This window comes from Aquila chrysaetos, chromosome 4 (genome assembly GCF_900496995.4).
Source record: "Aquila chrysaetos chrysaetos chromosome 4, bAquChr1.4, whole genome shotgun sequence".
Classification (NCBI taxonomy): Eukaryota; Metazoa; Chordata; class Aves; order Accipitriformes; family Accipitridae; genus Aquila; species Aquila chrysaetos.
This window is the reverse complement of record NC_044007.1, coordinates 72,376,811-72,402,370: the sequence shown is the minus strand read 5'-3', so window position 1 is coordinate 72,402,370 and position 25,560 is coordinate 72,376,811. Positions and strand designations below refer to the sequence as shown.

General features: G+C 39.3%; 1 protein-coding gene across 3 annotated transcripts in view; it reads right to left on the bottom strand.

The window, feature by feature from the left end:
* EPB41L4B (erythrocyte membrane protein band 4.1 like 4B) overlaps nucleotides 1-25,560 on the bottom strand; it is a 177,952-nt gene that overhangs the window by 90,570 nt on the left and 61,822 nt on the right. For all 3 annotated transcript variants that reach the window (XM_030011373.2, XM_030011375.2, XM_030011376.2), the window contains exons 3-15: nucleotides 19,359-19,401; nucleotides 17,051-17,129; nucleotides 13,560-13,604; nucleotides 12,704-12,756; nucleotides 8,339-8,459; nucleotides 7,611-7,698; nucleotides 6,935-7,023; nucleotides 6,531-6,600; nucleotides 6,189-6,358; nucleotides 5,976-6,085; nucleotides 3,861-3,891; nucleotides 3,318-3,351; nucleotides 2,213-2,280 (exon numbers count right to left, since the gene is read on the bottom strand). In XM_030011373.2, the coding sequence (XP_029867233.1) occupies nucleotides 2,213-2,280; nucleotides 3,318-3,351; nucleotides 3,861-3,891; nucleotides 5,976-6,085; nucleotides 6,189-6,358; nucleotides 6,531-6,600; nucleotides 6,935-7,023; nucleotides 7,611-7,698; nucleotides 8,339-8,459; nucleotides 12,704-12,756; nucleotides 13,560-13,604; nucleotides 17,051-17,129; nucleotides 19,359-19,401 (1,001 nt within the window). The remainder of the gene's footprint in view (nucleotides 1-2,212; nucleotides 2,281-3,317; nucleotides 3,352-3,860; nucleotides 3,892-5,975; nucleotides 6,086-6,188; nucleotides 6,359-6,530; nucleotides 6,601-6,934; nucleotides 7,024-7,610; nucleotides 7,699-8,338; nucleotides 8,460-12,703; nucleotides 12,757-13,559; nucleotides 13,605-17,050; nucleotides 17,130-19,358; nucleotides 19,402-25,560) is intronic.

Sequence of the window (25,560 nt, the reverse complement as noted above, 5' to 3'; positions counted from 1 at the left end):
AAAATATTTTTTCCTTATTTGTTCATTACTTATTGCTGCTTAGAGATATTAACCTCAATCATTCCTACAGCATCTCCTGAATCATGGGGGGGGGGGGGCGCGCGTGTGTGTGCATGTAAATAAATAAATAAAAATTTTGAACAGTATGTAGGAAACCACAATGTTTAAGATTCCCTTATTACCAAACTGAAGTGCACTTTTTACTTTAGTAGGGGTTTTTTTTATGCTAGCAGAAATATAGGCAGGTTTAGATTTTACCTTTTTTTTTGAGATATTCTAAAGTTATGTAATGACAACTGTTAATTGGAATTAATTTTCTCAGAAGACTGAACATTAAGTTAACTGCAAACAAATAATTTCAGCAAAAGAATTTTACTAAGGAAGACTGAGACGGAATTCCACATATTATTTCACAAATTATTCAACAAAACCCCCATGTGTAAGATGTATTGCACAGGTAGTTTCATTTCAGCCCTTGGCCCATTCTAGACTTGCATGCCCAGCAGAAAGAATTTCATGCATCTGTGGTTTGATATCAAGTTCATAGCTGGATGGATTAAGCTTTTTCAAATCAGGCTATCCAAGATGTTAAAACATCCAACTCTTCCACTTTGACTCCAAGTAAGAATAACTTGAAGCTTCCACTTCAACCGCACGCTTACGCGCTTCTACCTGACTGGGACAAAAATTCTAAGCACTTTTTCTACTGAGCTTGCACGACTGAGCTTTTCAGTACATTTTTTAGCCTTACAAGCCTAGCTATTTAAAAGCCATTGTTCATATTTCACTGACCTTGATCTTTGCCCAGGCAGTGGAAGGGCTGAAGGGGGAGGTTGTCTACACATATTACAATACATTATTGTGCTTATTTCAGTATCGCTCTGCTCCAGGGTGAACTATTTGGCTTTAAAATGTTACAGACTAGTACCATGAGTGAAGAAATCTTTAGAAAAATTTCATCAAAACCTCAAATGATTTATAAAATCATTAACCTCTCTCGGCAATCACTCTTTTGTAATGTGAAATTGTACATCTTAAATCACACAGAATTAAATGGACAAGTAAACCCTCAAAACAGGAAGAATCTTGAAGTACAGGCAAAGTTAATTACCCAATTTAAAGTTTTCTGTTTCTAGCATAAATTTAGTATCTGTTTTACTGCTGATGCCAGGAATTTTGAGATGACAATGAGTATGTCTGCTTCTCTGCCTAATAAGTATTTCTAATAACATATTTGCCCTTTCCCTGCATTCTCAGACTCAAACTCAGACCAAATTGTCTTTTCATCCATTTTAAGCTCAGCCTCATCTCCAGAGCCTGCCTACACTAAGAACAAAGTCTACCTATCCTGATGTAAGAATATAGAGATAAAAATGTAAGATGAATTGGAATGAAGATTAGGGTATTGGTATTTTTCAGTCAAGACAGTAATAATTTGTCTAAAAAACTGAGTAACCTAAAAAGGTTACTTTTTATTAGGATAAAGTAGCAGCTGATTTTTATCACATGTACATGTACAGACATATCCACCAGCAGGTGTATGCCTCCACTGTGCTGGACCACCAAGCTGGTTCTAACTTGGACTGAATTTCTTCCAAAATTTCTTTTCACTCAATTTCTCTCATTAGTAGTTACAAAATAAAAAAGTGTGGTGAGAAAGTAGCACAACAGCACATGCAGGAATATTTTTGTGAAACAGTTCTCAAAACCTCAATGTTATAATTTCACTAACGCTAATTATCAGTAAAGTGCCATTACATTGTTCCACGTACACGTCATTTTTCCATATACATTTCTGCAAAAGATGAAAAAAGTGCTGCAATGCAAGAACCTGTTCACTCGCAACTTAACTTTACCCTAAAATGAGTTTCTTCTTTGTTTTAGGAGATTAAACACTGATCAAATTGCAATTAGTTTTATTGAAGCTACTGAGAATCTTCCCATGCTACATACTCCCTACAGAAATACACTGAAGTTGTATTTCAAATTCTGAATTAAAATCAACCTGAAAAAAATTTTCACCAAGATTAGGACATTCCAAAGCAAAATCTAAACAGAAGTTATTTAATACTGCCTCTACATCACGTATTTCTAACTTCTGTTTGCTTTTCATGTGCAGAAAATTACCCAATACGTCCACCAAAGCTTCATGCCAACAGACTAAGATAAAGAAAGAAGTAATCGCCTTTTTCACAAAGTGAAGATTGCTTACCTTACATTCACAGGTGTATGTGGATGCCAGTGTGGCTGAGCAGGATGTATATTTGGATGATACTGTGGCTGCAAGTGAAAATATTGAACCCGGTTAATTAAATCATATAAAAACTCCCTATTAACTTTGAATTTTTATTTTCCTGGGGCCATGAGGAACATGCTCCCTGTGAGCCCTAGAAACCCCACTGTTTCAGACCTTCTCCTGTGCCATTGAGCATATACATGAGACCTCTTGGTGATGAGCTTGCTCATTAGGACACACTCATGGGAAAATGCAAAGAAAATTGCTTTGCTGTTTGAGAGAACCTGGCACACCTAGTGCTGCTCATAGAAAGCACATCAAAAGAATGTCAGCTTTAATCAAAGGTGGAGAGTGAGAAAGGTTACTATTGTAACAGCAATCTTCAGAAGGTCACCTATCTTTGGTGACAGCATTTCTCTCTCATATCCATAAGATCTTGAGAAGAAACAGTGACACAAAATCACTAGTGAGGCTTTTAATAAAAACAAGCGCTAAAACTAAGTTCTCGTGCACACACTCAGGTTGGATGAAAGCACAGCTTGCTTTCTCAGTAGCACTGACTGCTAGTATCGCAGATAAAAAATGGGTAAGGTTTTTCACTGAAGTGTATAAAGGAGCTTGTTTAAAAAAGACAAACAAACAAACATTTGACCAGCAATGAACTCCTTAAGTGTTGTGATGGGGAGATAATTGCAACTTGGAACTTGTTGTCATGGATCATCCAACCTGAGAGGCTGCTCTAGATAAAAGCTTGCTCACAGAGCAGTCTGCTGAGGTCCATCATATTCACAGTCCCAAAGGCTTTAACCTGTGATTTCACAGAAAGGGAAGGGAAGGGAAAGAAGGTGGCAAATGGAGTGTATTCAGCTTACAGAGCATCCAAGAACACAGGGGAAGAAAGAGCGGAGTCCTTCCACTTTCCCCTTAACTCCCAATGTGATGTTGTTCATTTCTGAACCACCTCAAAGAATCTCACCCCAGTGAAAAAGAAAGGGGAGCAAACCAGCTGTACTAGAGCAAAAATATTTACGACTAAATAAGAAAATGACAATATTCTCCTCAACAATTGTTATGCTCTTACCTGGTAGTTATGGACTTCAGGAGTATTTTTAGCACTAAGGGAGAAAAAAAAAAAGAGCTTTTATGTAATCAATACATCTATGTCACAATTTCCTATAGTTCAGGGTTCTACTCTTCAGGGAAGTATTACAGTGAAATAAAATTCCTATTCTTAAGGACATCAATATTTTATTCAAGATATACACCACAGCAATTAGAGTGCAAGAAAAAGGGGTGCAAAATTTTTTTCTTCATTTTACATTTATGAAACAGGAACAAATAATGCTAGATAAGTTAGCATAATAGCAATGAGCAGAAAGGAATTATGTTTAACTTTAGTCTGATCTCAAACACAAAAAGGAAAAAAAGATTTAAAAATGGAAGCACTTAAAGTCTCATAGGCAGTCCCCAAGAAAAATCTGGTGCTGAATAATGAGATCCCAAAGCAATTCATCTCACACCAGAGAATTTGCTTCGACAAATCCTAATGCAGAAATGGTCTTCAGAATCCTTTTTGCCTGACAACAGCAACTGAGAGGTAGAGAGAACTTGGGCAGTCACTTACCACAGTTGTGCTGCTTTCACAGGATTGTTTGCTTAAAAAGAAACAAACAAAAAACCTTAAGACAGGTGAAAAAACCTTAAGACCTGTGAAATATCAGTCATTTTGCAGCTATTGTGATTGGGATGTTACACTACAGCTTAAGCAAATCCTCATACAGACATATGTGCACAAATGCGTCAGAATCGCAACTGCAGCCCTGTGCTTTCTAGCATTCCTGTGTGAGTACATAAAGTATGAGGCAGACACAAACCTCCCTCTGTTTCTTCAAGGGGCAAAGCCTGTCAAAGATGACAGCAGACAGAGTATTCTTCCCAAATGTCACGAAAGAAGGACTTTTGGCAGAGTAAGTTCTGCACAACCAGAACACTACTCTGTTCTCACCTTGCTGCAGCTACCACTTCAATACCGAGTCCTTCGGAAATTGGAAGCTACCCCTCACAGAAATTTTGCATCTTACAGAAACCAGAGTATTCCTGAAGCTGGTAATGGCCTGTGTCTTATTATAGTGAACGATGGTAGACAAAAAAAGCCCATCGGTTGAGAATACAGGAAGGCACTGAGCAATCTTGAGCAACAAGGTCTTGGCTTGTGCTTTGGACGGGCTGGAAAGAACAGTGAAGAAGGCAGTTGAGTAACTGGGAGGTATCTTTTCCTTTTCCTGACAAACAGCATATTTCTCAAGAGCAGTGAAAAACTGCTGAGTGATACAGCTGAAAATCCAAGTCTCTGCTGAATTCAGAAAGTGGATGACAAACTTAATGAGACACTGTAGAAGTCTCAAAGAGACCGAGCTAGGACAGAATCCAATGCCTGTGGGCTGCAACTAGGTACAGGTCTTAATGGCCAAGAGATGCGTGAAAGACAATAATCTAAAGGGAGTTTTTGCATTAACTTAACAAACATGCTGTTGAGCTCTCTGGAGGGAGATCACCTGGGGGTGACAGAAGTTCTGCCAGGCTGCTATGCACAGAGAACTAAACTGAGCATAAGCCACACTTTCTCCCTTCTCCCCACATCTCACAGACAAAAGTACAGAAGCACTGAGACCCAAGGTATAACCTGCAGGTCTGACAAATCCTGTTATTGTAAAAATAAAATTAAAATAATCCATTTTTCCACTTATGAAATCATCCACACTTACCATATCATTGACTCTCATGTATCACGTAACAGTATCTCACAAATTTAATAAATTTGCATTTCCGTAAAAAACTGACACGTACTAAGGAAAGGGGGGGGGTAGGGTGGGTTACAGCCTCTAGAAAGCATGCATGCTTGCTACCCTTTTCCCCCCATTGTATATGAGAAATAGAAGTGCCCCCACATAACACCACCACAAGGACTTTTCATGGAACTGAGATTCATATTCTAGGAATACAAAGGAGTGCAAAGACATCCTAAGGGAATGTCAGCTCACCCTGCTTCATACAGCAACTACACCTCCAGCCTCAAGTAATACAGAATTTAGAGGGGGTTGTCTTGCAGTGCTCCTTCCTAGGTTTTTCTACAAGGAATAAAAATCTCAGCTTAAGTTTTGAAGGACAAATGACAAAACCACAAGGGAAATCAATTCCTTGTCATTCCATTCTAATTCAACACATTTCAAGTCCCAGAGAAAGCTAGTTAAGGTCAGAGTCTGGATAGGTTAAAAACGTGCCATTACTGTCAGGAAAGCAGCAACAACCACATAATGAGACTGCTCAATAACCCTGGAACTGTCTGGCTAGATAAGCAAGTCAGTGAGGCTTTTGGACTCTGCTCCACTCTACATGACAAATGCACTTCTTCAAAGGCAATGTTACATGCTTTCCCTCATTGAGTTTGATGCAACTTTCTTTCTTCCTCAACAGAGCAACAAAAGAAACCATAGGTACCTTCTTCTGCATAGATGGGGGATGGAAGAATTAAGTGTAGACAGAGATTAAAAACGGTAGATACGAACAACGGACTCTGACTCCGGAGAAAAAAAACCATGTAAAGTCTGATTTTTTAGGTGGTCTGACATGTTTTTCTTTTTATACTGTGGAACAGATTTTATGCTTGTAATACAACATTTATATTAGTTAACAGGACACCTGCATGACTGGTTCAGTGAACACATGTACAAACATTTACCCTTAAAAGTTGAATGCCTTCGAGAAGGATATCGCTTGCTGGGCCTTCTTTCAAATGTACTAGTCCTGCGTAATCTTGTCCCATGTGTTGCTTGATACTCTGTCCGCCCACTTAAAATACAGAAATAAACAAAGTTAACTACTGCCTTTTGCTGGATGCTGTACCCACTCCTTTGTATAAACACAAATATATTGCTGTTACTTCGCTAAATACCTGAATCTGAAGCGTGATCCCAGCCTTATGAAGTCGGATCTACTAGATTTACTATTTGCTGGGGCTCGCAATCTGAAGAAAGCATGGTGCTCCACTGCACACTTCCACAAATGTTTGCACGTTTTGGCACTGTCTAACCGGAAAACAAATGTGTGCTCTTGCTCTCTGCCCTAAATGCAGAAACAAAAGCTTTGGAAGTTGGCATGCATGGTATTAGTTACTGTCCTTGGCAGGAGAAATACAGCCTGGGCCAACAGTGTGCTGAGCCTCCCTTGTGTTCTCACCAGCCTGAGCACACAACACACTTTGTTGGATCAGGCCCAAGTAAGGGAAGAAAGTTACCTGTTCATCATCTTCCACAACCACAAGCGTTAGTTTGCTCTTTTTAAAGTCCATTTTTGTGATTTTAGGCCTAAACACAAGAAGCAAAAAGAAAATTAATGGAAAAATGGCATTTTGTAATCTAGGACCATCCCCCAAAACGCCGGGGGGATTTGCAATCCTGGAACACACTTCAGGAACTGTAATAGAAATATGATTTGCTGGAAATGTCACTATTTTTCAAACAAATACTTCACATTTGAGAGTGGTACTTCTAGCCAGGCCAATTTACCTTCAGATTTAACCTTGATATTTTAACCTTGCAGATTCAATCTAAATTACAAAACGTAGTCAAGATCCCATTACGTAAAGGAGAAAGATTTCAGCATTTTAATAGAAAGGAATATAACACAAAAACAAATTACCAAAAGAATAAGCCTATTTTGTTGGCTCCTTCAAAGATCAATATGCCCGTTGGTGTCAGTCCAAGAGCATATTCACAACCATCTCTTCCCTGCAAGCAAGAACAGAATCAATAATCAATTATGCCATTAGCAGCGTAAATCTTACTATAGTATAGTATGTCAAAATCCATAGGCTTTAAACTAAACAATAAGGTTTGCGTATTTTTTTAACATTACAGAGCAGAAGAATACGCATCTGTATTGGGTGCAAACTGGCGGGTTTTGGCAACAGGAGGCTGCGGGGTGCCCTGCGTGGGAAGAGGCTGCGTGCTGCCCCAGACGGCTCCGATGTCTGTGGAAATGGCCCCGGCACCAACACTGCAGCCAAGGGAGCCCACACCTCGGCTCACCTGTGTTTAACAGCAAGCAGTAGCTGCCAGGGGAAGGAGGCACAAAAGGAAAAAAAAAAAAATATAATAAAAAAATCGAGGGACATGGGAAAAGGCATGTGGAAAGGGACACTGTGGGGGACGTGGCTGGAGATGCACTCTTGGGAGGAGCCCTGCAGGAGGGAGGGAATTCTGAGGGACCACGGCCCACAGGGCAACCCACACCACACCAAGGACACCCCGAGGGACTGACCCGCACCAGGGCAGGGACCCCACATTAATAAAATAAAGTAGTACGTGGATCTTACCTTAACTACATGCATATCTACACCATACATTTCTAGCCATTTAGCTTTGTTCAAGTAGCACAATTCAGCCTGCGCCGGGCTCTTTCCCCTAAGAGCATAAAATTTATTTACACTTTATGGTAAGAAATTTTTGTGCGTTTTAAATGTTTTAAAATTCGTTCCTCTAACCCTTTCCTTTGGGTCCTCAATCTTAATGACACTAAATGGTATTTCAAGCTTAGCTTATGTTTTTACCCTCTTCCCTCCAAATGAAAATAAATCAGAGGGACAAAAACTGAAAAAGGTCTAAAATTGCCAATAAGGATGAAAGTTCAGGTAAGACAGAATCACTGAAATGTACCATATTTATTAACAAAAGACAGGAAAAAGAGTTTGCTACTACCCTGAACATAAAACTTTATATGTGCATGTGTGAAAGGAGAGAAAGAGAGAGAAAGAGAATTGTTTCCAACATAAACAGGAAAAAGATCTGACTGTTTAAACTGTTATGAAATGATCTAAATAAAAACAAATTAAAAAAATTAAAACTCACCCCACCAACCTTCCTTAATTATCACTTGCTATTTCTAGGGAAGGGGAGGGCTCAAAATCTATTTACAGCACTTCTCAACTGACAAACATAATCATCATTTCACATCTGTTGAAGGGGTTCTTGTAGACGTATTTCACTTTGGAAGAGAAGAAAACCTCCTGTTGCTAGAGACACCACTCCCACACAGGTACCCTACCTGCACTCTTTCCACTTCTGAAAAATGTCAAATTCCATTGTTTCGGTCTGGTTTGGTGCAAACCTGAATTCAGACACGAGTTCTGGTGTGTGCTCTGGGTGCTCACACTCTCCCAGCTCAGCTGCAATCAACCAATTGAAAAATTAAAAACATAAAGATTATGGGATGACCAGAAACATTTAATTCCATAATCTCCACAAAGACAATGATAGTTTGTAAGTTTTTAAGTATGTTGTAGAAGAATGCACTTGTGCCAATGTTGTAAGTTAACACCCCCCAGCCCCGGCAAACTCAAGCTAGATTGTAAGTTAACCGCTTGTCCCCGCAAACGCAAGTCAGATTTTACAGCAAAAGTCAGACAAATGCATTTGCAGGAGCAGTGTAAGGTTATGGTACAGAATTCTGACATTCAAGAATGTTAGAACTAAACCAGCTTAACTAAAGCCGCTTCTCTGGATTTTAAAGCATTTAAAGGAAATAAAGTTTCTATTAAAACCAAAAATCAATGCACTACTGTTTCAGAAGAGGTTACTTTGAAACTTCCTCTCATTGCGATGAGGTCATACTTTTCATTCCAAAACTCTTCCCATTCTGTTGCATGCTTTGTTACATTACTGTTCCTGTCAAAACATGAAGGCAATGCCTAGTCTCAAGAAACCAGTGACAAAGTTGTGGGGTTTTTTTTTAAAACCACAGTGGTGGTGTAATATTCTGATTAAGTAATTTTTAAGGAAAGAAATGTCGGAGCATTAACATAATTGAGGTGTCACTTTCAACTTATTTGCTTAGGGCCTGGTATCTTCTTTTCTAGGAGCAGAACACTTGCAAACTCTACTGAGCTCAGCAGGAGATGCAAGTGCCGAGCATCTCAGTGACTGACACCCTTAACCGTCTTGTGCCTGCGACATACTTTGCTTCTGGAACCTCTTAGCTATACAAAGAGGCTGTAACGTCACTGCCTCGGGACTGAGAGACAAACATCAGTGGCAAATACACTGTTCAGCAATACTGTGTGTCACCTGACATATGATGTGATTCCAAACCAGGCCTTTGTCAGTCGGGGTTTCTTGACTACTACTACTACCAAAAAAAAAAAAAAAAAAAAAAACCAAACCAAAAAAAAACCACAGGGGGAAATTAATTCCCTTGAAGAAAACAAGTTTTCTTGCTTCAGGGCAGTTTTATACGTAACGGTTGCAAAAATTTAATTCACTCTCTGTCTTCAAAAATACCTAGCATGATACATTAGAACATAGGAAGTTACAGTCAAAATGCAATCTGTTGACTGATACACCTACTAGGTGGTTTTGAGCACTTGAACTTCGCTCAAACATTTAGCATTCCTCAGGATATTAAACAGATTGAGTTCACCGATCTTCATTTCTAAATACTGCCTCACACACATTTTTTCTCTTCAACGGTAATCTTCCATGGTGAGTTACAGTATTCTTATCTACATGTCTTTAACAGAGATATCGCAGCTCTGCTGCTGTTTCGTCTAGGTTGGAAGCCTATTTAACACAGATGATGCTAAGAATTACTGGTAGTCCAGTCTCCAGTATATAAGAGGGAGCCACAACAAACATTAGCAAGGAGGACTTCAGTTTCTTACTTTTCTTCCCCTGAAGTTTGATGTGTTGACAACTATCTAGGAAAAACATGGGAGATTTCTCTACTAGTTCACCGAGAGGGAAGGTGGGGAATGAAGGCTGACTGTGCCATAAAGAGGACATGTAAGGGTGGGAATAACCATGAGCACGTAGGACAAGATACACAGAGAAGCTAGGGCAGAAGTATTAAGTACAAGAAAAATACCACCCTTGTTTCTCAATAGCTGCACTCGCTGTTTATCCACTTTCAGGCAAACAAACAACGTCATTATTTTGATCTCTAAGAAACAAGTCTTGAGAGTAAGAGCCAGTAAGAGTCTCACCAGCTCCCCACACAGGGTAGAAGGGCAGCGGAAGAAGGGGGAAGCGCGGCTCCGTAGGAGGATGCTCTCCCTAGTGTCTTTCCTGGTGGAATTATGTTCCCTGAATGGCTCAGCAGCACTAATATTTTTCAACACAAGAGCACAGCAGAGGACCCATCTCTTCATTTGCGGTTTTATGACAAAGTATCATGCTTTGGCATGCCCCTTCTCTGGTCTTTTTCTTTTATTTTCTTTTTTTTGTGTGTGTGGGGGGGGGAGGTGTTACGTAACTTGCTTATATACATTATCTGTGTTCTTTAATAACTGCAGAAACTGGGGGACATTTTTAAAAGGAAGTTTCCTAGAAAGTTTTTGAAAACTGCAAAAATATGTTTATCTGTAAATATATTGTTGATTCTTTTACAGAAGAAAAAAAAAAAAGTTTGCACTATCCCATGAAGATGTCTTATGATTAGAACTGAAAACTGGAGATCTGAGAAAAAGTTTTCCTTTTGAGTTTAATTAGTAGTTTCAAAAGTATACCTGGTTAAATACGAAAGCCACGCAAGACTCATGAGGTAGTTAACTTATTCTAACAGTGATGATTCAAGTTTGATGACAACCTTTCTGCAGATAATCCCTAAGCAAAGCATACGATTATGTATCTGCTTCACAAGTTACCCCATACTGCAAATCAATGTTATTTGCTACAGAAGTTCCTTCACCGGACTGGCAACAAACCAACAATTTACGTTTGCATGGTGATTCACACAGAACACCAGCCTTGGAAACTGTTGTTTGAAACAAAGAAAGAATTACTGTAACAGAACAACTTCCTTGAAAAAGAAAATGTATGAAGTTTAAAGCTGTCCTGTCAAGAGAAAAGGCTTTTCTTTCAGAGGGCTTAGAGTACCAATTCCTGAATAGCCATTTATAACTTTTTCTTTACTGTTAGGAAAGCCACACTAAGGAGCAAGACTGGATTTTACAAAGTAAATGTAACCTGCTGAGGGGGGGAATAATCATTTGACATTTCTTTGAACTCTTCTGCTTAATTAAGTTTCCAATGCCAATAAAATGTAACAAAAGTTATACCAAAGAATGCTAATTATAGCATATGTCAGCAGAGATAATAAATCAGTTGCAATAATGAAATAATTTTGGAGAAACTTATTGTGATGATGTCAAAATAGTGGAAAACTGAACTGGAAAAAAGACAGCAGGAAAGTATAAAAGTATGTTCCCACAGACAGTGTCAAGAAGTGTTAGTTTTGGTACCTAGTTGGAGACATTATAAACATGATGGATAGCTATTGTATTACATTTACATAGTAATCACAGGTGTCAGTTACTACCCAAAATCTTGAGGCATCAACCTATTATTCTTTGCTTGGTTGTCCTTGCTTAGACCAGGGGTGAGGTTACCGGTGATTTTATCTGTGGAAACGGAGGCAACAAATCAAATACGGGCTCCAGATTTTCTCCATCTCAAAAAGACGAACAGAGTTTGCCTGCGGCATTTCTTTGCACACCTAACAGTCAGAGCTGCGCCAGACTGGCGCAGAAAAATAACCCACTGCCCTGTAGATTTACATCTGTTGCTCTTTGGAACTGACTTCCCAGTTTTGACTGTCAAGTCCATCTAGAATCACTGAGTTATCTCCACTGCTGTATTAAACTAAGAGATTCTGCCTAAGCACTCCGTGTGCCATTGCCAAGCACCAGCAGAACAGGAAGAGTATTTTTCATTTCGATTCATTTTGCTGCTGATATGCGTAGAATGGACCAGCTCACTGCACTTTCTTTCAGAAAAAAATGAACTTGATTTGAAATTCATTACACAAGTTTCCTTCCCATCTGCAAAACAAACGGCCTGAAATGGAATGAGTATTTGTATTAATGTATTCACAGCAATAAAAAAAACCCCGTTTTTCCTACAATAAACGAATGAAACTTAGTGTCATAAGGTTGTTGTGGTTTTTTTTTTTTTTAATCTTGTAACCCTTGCTCCTGACACAGAAGTACTCTTAGTTCTTACCTTTCTATATAATTTTCTCTTCTCCAGCACCTGCCACCCCCTCCCTGCTGCTCTGTAACCATCTCCCATGTGGCTGAAGTAGTAACACCGTGCACACACCACAGCTGCTCCCTCAGTGGGGAACTATTTGGTGTCTGTCTTACCCGGTCAGTCCCTGGTTTCCCTGAAACCTTTGTCTATCCATGCCTTTGAGGCTCCTTCCCCTTGGCAAGCATGCCAACGTTGGCTCACGTAGTTCAGAAGTTACGAATGAAGGGAAGGCAGGAAAGCGATCTCCCTAAAATTCTTCTCCTCAGGTAAAGGAATGGCATTTATATATCATCAGTGAGAAAACATTAGTAACAAAGAGTGAAAAGAAACTAGTAGGTGAGGTTTTTAATACATTAAGATAAACCACTTTCAAAAGATTGCATACCTTGAAGACACAGAGCTGCTAGTTCAACAGCAGTTTCATACGGGCATTTCAGTCTTAAAAAGAAAAAAAAAGCTATAGAAATCATGTCTTTTTTCTCAGTGAACGCTTCTTGCAATAAAGCTGAAAAGTAGTCTGATATAAGAAATGGAAACATTAACTTCCACAAGCTATTAATGATATGAAACATCTACAATTGATTTTTACTTGCATATGATTATTTCCTAATTTGGTACATTCTAATTACTACTAAACACATGATACGCTCTACCATAAAACAAGCTTGAACTAATAGAGAAAACATTAAATGGACTAAGAAACCATTTTTGCTTCAACACTATATTTTAGAACATAGCATTTTAAGTTTTTGGGGGTTTGTAATTTAAAAAAAAAAAATAGAGCAGGTATGAATATATTGGCCAGGGTGAGACTATAAACACACAAAATATTTTTGCAGGGTTGACCTGTACAGAAAGTGTTGCACTTCATCATCTTTTCCTCCTCTACTTTACCTACCATACTGAAAAATATGGTAAGCCCATGTTACATTTTCAAGTATAAAAATCAGGACAGTCTTTGCTCTCTTTATACATTTCCATCACCTGGTCAATCCATCAAAGGTCTTTACCCATTCTATTTGTCAATAATATAGTCATGATGCACACAAAGTCATGTTATCTCTGTGTTCTAAAGGAAAAAAATAAATGCATGTGGAACTGTAAATCATGTTTATAATCTGTGCACGAATATCATAAAGAATTAAAAAGATGATGCAGTTAAAAGTAAAATTTTAAATCACTAAGAGATTAACTATTATAAATACCTTAAATTACAGCTGTAAGAGCAAAGATGTACTTACTTCCCCGAAAGAATGTCTTGCCGGAGCTGTAATACAAACAGGTACCTGACAAATAAAGATTAGGAAAGTCAAAAGTATATATAATGTCATCTTTCTAGCCCCAATGGCTGGAAAAATATCCCAATTCATTGAGCAGTCACAACATTTTCTTTAACTTGCTCTTAAAAAAAGGGGCCTTTGGGATCACTCAGATACACCCTGCAACCTTCAAAGTTCCCATAGCTTTCACTAAAATAAAAAAGAAGACAACATTTTTTACCTACTGGCTGTGTTCAGGACGTTGTCCAAAGCCTTGCTGTTTAGAGATGTGCTCTATCTGAGCATACACCACAGCCACCTAAATGTTATTGACACTCCAGTGTTCTCCTGAACTGGGTCTTGCCCAATTCAGGCAAGAATTGAACTAGAGAATCTAGAGCCAAAATACAGATAAAGGCATGAAGACTTCAGGGCTACCTGCTCAAACACAAATACTGAGCATGGGGAAAGTCCAAACTAGGCAAAAAGGAAAAGCTCAGACTGAATTTTCACTTAAAAAAGCAGAAAGGTTCTGAATGAAAGAAATCTGAATTCCATAGAGCCCAGGCATTTATTTAGGAGGCCAAGTAGGAATTTACAGCCTTCAAACTAGCAGTATTTTAAGCTGTTGCTAATCTTCAGTTCTAGGCATGCTTCATGTTTCACAGCCGCTCAAGAGTTGGGGTTTGCGGCATGCAGAAGTGCCCCAGGTCATGGGGAGCTCTGTACAGGACAGGATGGCAGAGGCAGGCTCTGCACTGCTCTGGACACTGCAGGGTGAGGCTTGCAACGATGAGTGACTCGAGAAAAGAAAGCATGAAGCACTACTGAGTCAACCCAGTAAAGGCAAACATCAACTTCTCCTATCTTTACAAAGGATGCTATGAAGACCAAGTGTTTTTCATCACAGAGGACATGCTGTGAACGTGGTGAAGGATGAGTTGTTGGAATCAGACAGGGAAACAGATATGAAAAGGAAGATTAAAAGAGATTCTCATGATACACTAAAGCAGAATCAGACTTATCCATGTTAGCTCTGTGTCACATCTCTGATTCACCTACTTGGCTAATACCTGACTTGCCACACAAACCTGGGTATCTGCATGCATAGATTAAGGGCAGACAAGTATATTTCCTGTTCTTACTGTTTTCCTCTAATGATGCACAACCCCCTGAACTCTTCTAAATTTGCAAGAAAAACCTGGGCAGTGCTTCTGTCGGTGTCAGCTGGCCTGTGCAGGGCTGCAGCTCTGCTCTGGTTGGTATGGCTTACTCTTGCTCCTTTTCTGCACGCAGACTGACAAGCATTGCCATCTCAACTGTTGATATTCCAAATCAGCAAAATACCTTAGAAAATTCTCCACAACACACATGTACAGACATGTATATTCCTCTGTTGTTTTTCTAACTAAACTAACTAATCGGGTCCCATAAAAGTGACAGAAGATGTCTTCCAAAATGCACTGGATTTCAACTGTGTTTTTAAATTGGAAAAAGATAGAGTGGGTGAAGGGTTTCAATGCTTCCCCATTACTGTGCTAATTATGGGAGTGTGGTGTTTACAGCTTCAGTAGAAACTGGAGTCTACTAGAAAACAGGTCTCCACAAGGAATTTCAAACACCCTCCCAAACCAGGCCAGTTCATGGTTACTGTTAATGATCATTTTTCTTCCTCCTCTTACTCCCATTCGCTTTCCCCTTGGAATAATTCTGAGTATATAGTTGTTAATCCTCACTTTTTACTCAACAAGCTACCTGGAAAATATGATCCAGCCAGCATAAAGATTCTTAAGAATCCAGCAACATTCAAAATTACTTTCCCCAACAAAAAAGGAAAATGCAACTATTTGTTCACTGTAAAATCAATTTCCAGCTCATTTTCATTTTCCTTGCATAGTTTCACAGTGGTCTTCTGTCAAGCTTATAATTAAAAAAAAAATTGTTCGTAACGCTGACAATTTAGCTGACTAAAGTGTTTTTCTAATTAAAATAGTCTTCTGAAATGTCACCTTTCAGCAATAATTAGATCACAAAACATCAGAGGTTAATACTTACAGAGCAAATGTCTTACTTGATCACAGCAATGATCACATAGCTCAGAAACCCACATCTCACAGTGACTAGGATCATATACTTCAGAGGATTAAGCAAGAAATCTTGTAGACAGTAATGGAATAATTTGACCACAGAGGGAATGTAATACTTGTCCAACATCACCCTGATGTATGAAGACTTACATCCATTTTCAGAAAACATATATTATTCCTACTAATTTAACTGCATTTTCTCATTAGAGAATCCCCCAAATCATCCAGGTTTTTGGATCCTCTAAGATCTTATACTCAATTACGTAAGTGGCAGGGAGTTCTATAGGTTAATTATACATTGTCTGGCAATATGCCCTTTTATTGAATTAACACTGCTGCACCAAACTGATAATGGATATTAAAGCCTCCATGTCAGTATCATAAGGTGGTGACAATTAGCTCTTTGATCTTGTCTCAGGCAGTGAAAAAAAAAATACATGGTCAACACAGCAGATAGAAGACAGTAAACATATGCCTGCAGGCATAAGTTTAATGTAAACATCACATGCACGCGAACTACAACAACCAACAATCTTTAAACATCTTAGGCTGACTGGGAGTACACTGATTATTGCCAACCAAATTAGAAGACATAGAAAGTGCCCTACGGTGAGAAACAGAACAACAAAAAAAGATAAAATAACATTAAGATAGATGATTACTCTACAAAGAAGACAAAGTTGGCAGATACAAAAGTCAACCCTTTTCCTCCAGCTGCTCTCTCCCCAGTTTTCAGAATATTCGCTAGATCACACCAGGGTGCTACAAACCCAGCAATGTATAGTCCTCACAGCCCAGAAAACAGCCCACCAGAATGAAACAAAAGACCTCCAGGTATTCTAAGGTGACTTTATACAATGCAGTCCTTACACCTTTTGCACCACAGAGAACTCGTGGCGAAGTGAAAGAGATTCAGCCAACCAACCAAGAACTCAAGCTGCCTATTCCCACAATTCTGTGGCCTTTATACCATTATTAAATCACCCCCAAGTCTCAGAGCAAGTGGGACAATGCAGAGCACTGGTATTTTAGCAGGACAGGATGGAAAATCCTCCCAGAGGTATGGCAGGTGTCGCTGGTGTAAGGAGCAGCTGTCTCCCAGCTGAAGCTCTCCCCACCCAACGCTGCCTTTCTTTGCTAACTTCAAAGCACCAGAACACAGCATCTCCTATAGACTAAAACACTTGGGAGAGGCCCATGAATGGTTTTTGGCAGCAAATAAAAAAGGTTATGTTTCTCTGACAGTAGGAAAACACCTAAGAAGTCAGACAAAATGACCACTCTTAGTAAGACAGCTCAAATCACCTGCTTACAGTACCCCCATGTACCTTAGATGTCGTATTTACCCCTCTGCCAGGCACCCAGTTAACCATGCATAGTTCCTACCTTGTAAACTCCTCATGAAGGTTGTTCGGTTCTGATGAATAGTACTTAATTCGAAAATGCAACGTGTACGGAGGTCCAACTGTATATGCAGAGATTTTAAATGGGGGAAAAAAAGTTTACACTAGTTGCGGTTCTGCTAAGGCAGAACAACAGCCACCACCCCACAACCCAAGAAACCCAAAATTAAGTATGTTTTTCAAATTCTTCAAAGCAGCAAATATTTCATGTTTTTTAATTAAAAAATGCATGAAAAAAGATTAGATGATTACCATACTTTATGATACACTAATCATTAGATTAATCAAGCAATAGTCCATTTAGCAAACACATTTTTGTTAAAAGCCCCGCAGCATCCTGTGAATGACAGCAAGTTCCAGGTACGCTGCCTGTTGCTGGGGCCAGGGGGATATGGAAGGGGGAGGGTGATGCTTCTTCTTACCAGGCACAAACACAACTCCAAAAAACCCCCACCCAATAGATTGGCTTTCGATTGATACACGCAAATGAGAAAAGGTAAGATAAATAAGGTAAAAGTGCTGACAAGGACTCTGGAAGGCACCCATGAACACAGAAAGCTAACAAATTCCAGGAATTGGAGTTGTAAGAATTGTTATGTGCTAATGCCAGAAGGTGAACACTAGGTCTGACTTTCTATGTAACACAGATAATAAAATGTTACCCAGCTACGATGAGACTGTGACCAACGCATCCTTATCTGCCTAAGCCTCACCTTCCAGACTAACAGCCTGCTGGTATATTAAATGCTGGAAAAAATGACTCTTTTTCACACCTCTCTAAGGTCTTCTGTAACACGGCATCAACACAGTATATATGTGCCTATTAATGATTCATTCTGCTAAACAATATGCAGCCCAAACTCTAACAATTAGAGCTTTGACGTTGGCTCCAACAACAGCTCCTAGAAGACAGGTTGTAAGTACCCTAGGCTGACAGTTAGGCACCACTGGTAAGGTCTGCGTAAGCAAGATAATGACTCTTACCTGCTCACTGCTGGCAAAAAAAAAAAAAAAAAAAAAAAAAGAGCAGTGAGCAACATCCATCATGAAAGAGGAACTCTTCTCAAAGCACCTGCTGAATGTAAGGTAAAGAAAAGTATCCTGTTGTGAGACAGACCTTTACAACACTCATCAAATTGCTTCCCTCTTCAGCGTTCCTCAGGGCAGGGCTTGGCCAATTTCTTTTAAAAACAGGCCCTTCACAGATTAAACACAGACAAACTGCTGCAACTAAACTGGTTGAAGGTGCCACAGAACCATTGATTTTCCACATTTTAAGACAGATCAAGAAAAGGACAAAGCTATCGCAGAAAGCGCACCTGCAAATCACTTAGTCACTTGAGGTAGTCTGTGATGCGATGAAAAGGTGAGAGAAAGCCAACCACCAAAACCTTAACCATAGCAGCTATCTTTCCGTCTATTCTAGCAGACTGACACCAACACACCATGGGGTAAAAGCAAACTGTCCTAAAGGTCTTTGAAGAACTCCACCATTTACAAAAATCATCTAGATATTTGGATACTTATCAGAAAGAAAGGCAAAGCACCACTGAAGCAATCAAGACCCATCTCTGTGAGGTCCTGCAAGGGGGTCAACAATTTCCTTGCAAAATGCTGTATTTTAATCTCACAGAAGCGATACTATCCGTTGGCCTATGGCTGTTGCCAACTGCAGGACATTAACAAAACACCGTTAGTGCCGATGCTGTACTGTATCCAAGCCTGCAACCAGATTATTAGAGATCCAGGAGCAACTTGCCTGCCTTAGCTGATTACAACAAACAACTCAGTGGCCAAACCCAACCCCTCCACCCAAAACTCCCTTCGATGAAACAGCAGGTATTTCTGCTAGTTTTACTCATAATATACAAAAAAAGAGGTTAACCGTTACTCAATGATATATTTGCCATTTTCTCTTTGGGGGAAAAAAAAAAAAAAAAAAAAAAGCAAAAAAGAACAGGAAATCTGTTCTGGATCAGCAGCAGTGACAGAAACAGCAATCTGTGTCCAGGCAACCTGATTTCACAGATCAGGCTGACATTACCTGGCAACCTACTCTGCCTCAGACAAACAGCACATGTTTAAGGAGGGCTACTGAAGGCTGGTCTATTGCTTATAAATGCTCTTGCATTTAGACATGTTACAGTCAGCCAATTAGTCATTAAATTAAATCTATTTCCTAAGAAATATTTATTCCATTAAAGGCCATATTTAAACATTCACAATCACATTCAAATACTTTAAGTTGAAATTCTTAAGGAAGTAACAAAATAGGCAGACATGGTACTTACTTTTTATTTGCTTCTTAATGAATTTTGAATGGTCCAACCAGTGCTAAAAAAAGAAAATCCACATTTAAAAGCAGTTCCATTTCAAGATTTTGTTGACACAATAAACTAATTACAGTAAAATTTAACAGATAAAAATCTCTTAGAAGGAAATATTGCCATATTTATTTGCTGAACTTCTACACATTTGCGAAAGTATTTATTTGCACATTTACCAGCTTACCTTCTTTCATGGGGGAAAGCTTGACTAAAAAAATGCATCAGTACTGCCAGAGAAGTTTCACTTTTCCAGAGAGGAAACCTCAAAATCCAAAGCCACGAAGCAGTGGTGTGTAAGGAAAAAACCCTTTTGGGCAACAATTAAACCTAGGGACAAGTGCCCCTGAGGACAGCAGGCCAAACCCCTGGGTTTCAGTCTCCTTTCAACTCCCCTGTTTGATGGAGAACCTCCAGAACCTGTACTGTCCTGCCTTCCATTGCTCCATAGCCAAGTTTTTTCAAGATAAGGATGAAGACTTAACCCCCACTAAAAGCATTTTTGGAAACATTGATGCATACTCCCCCTCCCCTTTTTAAACTAATGGCAAAAGATCTTGAATAGATGCAACTATGATGACAAAAAAGTATGCTTCCCAGCAAAGTTCGTGCAGTCTCTCATAAATGCAAGCTGCATCCACAGAAGAGTAGCAATAAACACTCTCTGGTGTAAATTTAGCTTAAATCTTTGACTGTCTCTGCGCAACGTCCTACACAAGGCTGCAATCTGATGTGAAGCAACCCCACGTAAATGCTCCTGTCGCACAAGGTAATAAACCAGCATTTGGACTTCCCTGAGATAAATGTTTTTCTATCTTTATGTGTATATTTATTTCAAAATAATAAACTAGGTACTATGGAACAAAATCTTAGGAGAAAAAAACCCTCTTTCTTCCTCCCTGTTGAAGCATTCATGCTTTCAGAAAAAGGAGGATCTCTGAATGACTACTTATCATTCCACTAACACCATGCCACCATGGCTAAATAAATGTGAAAAATTATTTGTTGGATAGTAATGCTGGTATTTATTTACTAAGCATGTCCTAAGCCAAGGCAAAAATTTATTTATCACAGGTACAGAAGAGTCTGACAACTTACAATCCTTGAGGTAAATAAATCTCACAAAAAAAGGAGAGAAAGAAGGAGAAATGGAACAATTATTCTGAAGGTGCTTTTATTTGCATGAGACTTGCTAGAGTCCCTTAGGTGAGGCTGCCAAGGAATCCATCCTTACAATTTGAGAAATCTCTACCAGAGTGGAAATAAAACATTACAGCAGCTCATACAAATACATTCTTTAGAGTTGGAAGTAATTTATTCTGTCTCTACTTTGCTCTCTTATGAAGAATTACACCAGAAACCACAGCAGTTCACAGAAGGTTTGTGAAATTTCAAATTTTTGATAAGGAAAGAATATCAACATTGAAACTTTGCTTTTTTTACTGAAATTATACAAGTCTGTTACTTTCACACCTCCAGGGCAGATTAAGTTTTTATGCTTCAAATACCTAGCTACAAAAATGTCTCTCTCCTCAATATTTATTCTGGCTAAAGATAAACCACTCACAAAGACAAATATACTGATTCCATTAAAAGAAAACTTTAGCTTCATGTTAAATAAAACCAAACATGAATAACATCTATAGTACAGGCAAAAATCCTTCAATAACTTTTCATCTATGGCTCACGTTAGTACCATGTTCAGAAATAAGCACCGCACAACCTGAACTACTATAATTCCCAGTGAAATAACAGCTGATAGTCCCAATCTTGGAATATAGTGTCCTAGACATATTAAAACTCAAATAACAGCAAGTTTCAAACTGATTATTCTTAAGTGTAAATACTTCAAAGAAGGTTTAAAAATAACTAACAAGACTCTAGGAACTACTTGCGCAGACCATTAAATGAGACTATAGCCTAGGCGGGAAGCTATCATTCATTCTCCGTACCCAAGCAGCCAGAGGCAGACTGCTCCAGGAGATAAACACAGCAAACATTAAACTCATCTCTCCTCAGAAGCAAGAATGAGCTGCCGTTTTACCCCCAAGCCACATTGCACATCATGGCTGTGTGTGATGTGGCCACCACACAGATCACAAAATAAAAATACAGAGGTAGGAGGACATGGACTGGCAGTATTATTGGCCCAGTACCGGCAGTATTATTGGCCTACAAAATAGCTATTTGATGGAACCACAAAAAGTACAAGCAAGTCGCACATGCAATTACCATGATATCAGAAATAATTTGAAACCAAGAGAAAATTTTGCAACACAATGTTTTGTGTGAACCTTCATGAAACCAATTATTATCATTTCTAATATGCAAACAGTCTCTGAATAAACATATAAAACAATGTGGCTGGGGATACCTCTTATCACAGTTTCAATACACAACAGCTCCTGAAAGCTTTGGCCTTGTCAAAGCAGTGGGTTTTGGTTTTTTTTTTTAAATATACTGACACATTCAATCCAGAAGTCTGATGTTCAGCATCCAGATTCCACCACTACATGATGTAAGCAACCTCTTAAATGCAATCAGTAGTTTCAGCTGGCTCTTGCAAAAATCTCACTGTATGCAGTTCCACACGTCTTCCTTTTGCAGTCATGGACCCCTACAAATAGTACTGCAAGTTATCAAATGTCGATGACTGTTGCAAACATGCTTCTATGAAGTAGCAACAATAGGCACCCAGCTGTCCTGTGCCACCCCTGCAATTCACCATGTCTCCCTAGAAACACCATGACCACTGCCATCAGGAGACAGTAAGGTCCTTCTTTGTTCATCTCCACAGTTGGACTGACTCAGCTCCAGCTTCCACTCCAGTGAAAGGTTCCCCTTTTCATGAAAAGGCTCTCAAATGCTTCAGCTATTCCCACCTCCTGCCCTTCCAGAGGTCTTGGTAAGACCAGCAACTCGATTCATTTGAAACAAAGGAGGAGTACTTTTCTCCTGCATCTTCTAAATGTATCAATCAAACATCCCATCCGTGCTGAGGCTTGCCATCCATTATTCCTCTGTTGCAAACACTGCTGCTGTTCTGAAGAATCCACTTCATCTTTACCGGCCACACTCTGCTAACCCTTGCGTGCTTTTGTGAAACCACTCAAGTGCATGCATCTTTTTCCAATGACAAAGTGTAGTGTCAGCTCATCTTTGTCATAGCCTAAGTATGTTCAGTCACTGGTTTTTGTGGACTCCAGTTTTATGATCCCCATGCCTTCATTTCCTGCCCCCCCACCCCACCCCGCTTAGTTCTGTTTCTAACCTTTAATACTTGCAGCAATATGAATGTTCTATGGCATCCATTCTGTGAGAGCACCAAGCCTCAGCCATAAAAGTAACTTTCTGGCCAATTGTAACTACTGTACAGAGCAGAGAAAAAGCTAGTATAAGGCTTTTAAGTGAAGTGTGCTCAAAACCAGCCATTTGTGTTTCCACGTGCACTGGAGTTTTCCTGAAAGCAAGCTCTGCAAGTGGAAGCGCAATGCTTCAAGCCACGCTTCACACCTCCCGGCTTTGGTAAGGCTCTGAGAACAACACACCCCTACGTACTTACTGACCTTCAGAGAAGGCTTGACCCCTACAGCACCCTCAGCAGTGACCATAAATTAAAACACAGTTTTGTCTACCAGGAAGTGATAAATAAAATTGTATTTGCAAAAAAGCCTAATTGTCTTAATCTTCTCATTTATTTTTAACTTAATTAAGGCTAACAGATGAGCAGAAGCAACTGGAGGCTACTTTTTTCCAGAAAGGACTCACTTAAGACTACAGCATAAAAGGCTTCAGTTCATCACTAATAGAAATATACCTGTGTTGTCTTAAACGGAATTTGGTCATAAGGACACGTAAAGAGACAAGCTGCTAGGGCAGCATACACTGAACTCAAAAGTAAAAAGCTCTCAGTGACACCAAAGGCAGCAGGATTACACCCCTTTGTTCCTACTAGGGTCAGAGCCACAATTATTTGTAACTGCAACAAAGAGGTTCTGTTTAATTAAAAAATATTTCTTTCAAACGTATCTGTGGCATATGATTTCAGTTGAATTTAATATGACAGAAAGTCTAGAAGGATTTTTTTAAAACAAACTGGTTTTAGCCACAATAAAATTTTGCCCCCTACAGTTCAAAACAACACAAAAATTTATTTGCAGAAACTCCTTCCCATTCTGCCAAGTTCCCAAGATCTGCCTTTTGATCTTGATTTTGCAGAACATTTATCTTGTTTTGAGAACATACCTGCTAATTTTTAGTCCAAATTAATTGCCAAGTTGCTTTAATAAACAGCTAGCTTTTAGTGAAAGAAAACTGTAATCTCCTACCAGGAAAAGGCTGCTACACAGCTCTTGCACCTGCCCATTTCATACTCCTGAAAATACATTTAGGATCATGCCGCAGATGGATTACTTTAAGGCATTTTTTTCATGGCTCTTTACAGAAACTAAACATAAAATTAATATCACACATATTTCAAATCCTGTCATGGTAACGTTTTAATTATCACCATGAATATTAAGACTGAAAGATAGAACTGAAAAAGAAAAATCCCAATTACAGTATTATTTTTGCATACAGAGCAGCATATCACAAGGCACCGTAACCAATCTGTGGCATTCATAAAAGCCTTGCCTGTCCCAGCCTGAGCCTGCACAGAGCCATCTCAGAAACATCCTGATACGTGACGTGGTTTATCTGTAGTCCAGACAGACTACACATGAATGATGGAGAGCTATATGGACATCCTTCAAGACCATCATCCCATCTTAATTCGTATACATGTGACAGTCTACTTCAGCCCAAGGAATATTTTGCTTTGCAGACATGAGGTGACAGAAGCAGAACTTATAATTGAACATGAACACAGACAATCACTACCACACAAAACAACAGTACATACAAGATTACTCCCCTTCTCTTCTCGGCAGTGAAACTTCATAACCCAGAGAGGGGGGGAATAAAAAAAGTAAACCACAAAATTATATAAAAACCTTGCTTTGTGTAGTATAATTCTCATTAATTATACAGAATGAAAGTTGATGTCACTCCAGATCAATTCTAGAAATATAAAGTAAGTTACCTTTAATTTTGAAGCCTGTGCCCAAACACTCAAAAAATAAACTGAAAGGATTTGTAACAAACCTAAACCTAAACCACAGACTAAATCTGTGGAAGACAACTAAGGAAACCACTTCAGCTTATACTCTGACCATGCACAAAGACAAAAGAAAACAGCAAAAACTGTTTGCTGTCCTGAACAGACTGGAGACTTGATTTCTCTACACTTAGAAGCGAGTGAAGAAGCATCACTGATGGACAGTATCACAACCACCTGCCCTGTACAGCTGCTTCTCAAGTCTGTGCCAGGGAAATGGTCTCCAGTCCTCCTGGAAACAGCAAGTGCTACTGGAAGACTAAAAACTAGAGATGCTCTGGAAAGTCTTAGTGTTTTGGAGTCTCCCACCAAGTGTTCATAGACTGCAATACAGCCTTGGACAGCCACAGCTGGAAGCAGTCGTTCATCAGGTGCTCCACATCCCTGTGGAGACAGCAACCTTGTCTTTGTCCAGTTACTTGAACTGGCATTTGCATCACTGCCACTATTAGTAACTGAAGCACTAAGAACTACAGGATATTGTTACCTGTACAGCTCTTGGGACCTTCCAGCTGTGACTGGCATTTGTCGCTCTGGGCTACAATCCACAGACACACATCCTGCAACACCACAGTCCCAAAGAGCTCATCATCCAGAGGAACAAAAGAGATTCAGGGAGGGGAAAGAGAATCACAGGTGAATTTCACTGTTTATTCATGGGGAAGTGGGATTTTTCTACCAGAAGCAGAAAAGGAAACCTTTTGCATTATCAAAATATTTACCAATCTCCCATCCTCCCAACATTCAATGTATTGAACAATAAGACTTGTCCCTATTTTGTTCTGCCTAACAAGCACTTGTTGTTACAGTATTAAGCAGTACGTAAGGAAAAAGACTCCTGGCTATCACACTATGAGGCTAATTGACTGGTTTGAGTTGCTTATTTTTCCACATCCCTCACACCCTTAAGAAGTCACAGCAGTAATATCAAAAGCAAGCAGTCAAAAAAACCCTCTTCATTTGAATGACAATGAGCCCTTAAAAGAAAATTCAGATGCAGCAGAGGCAGTC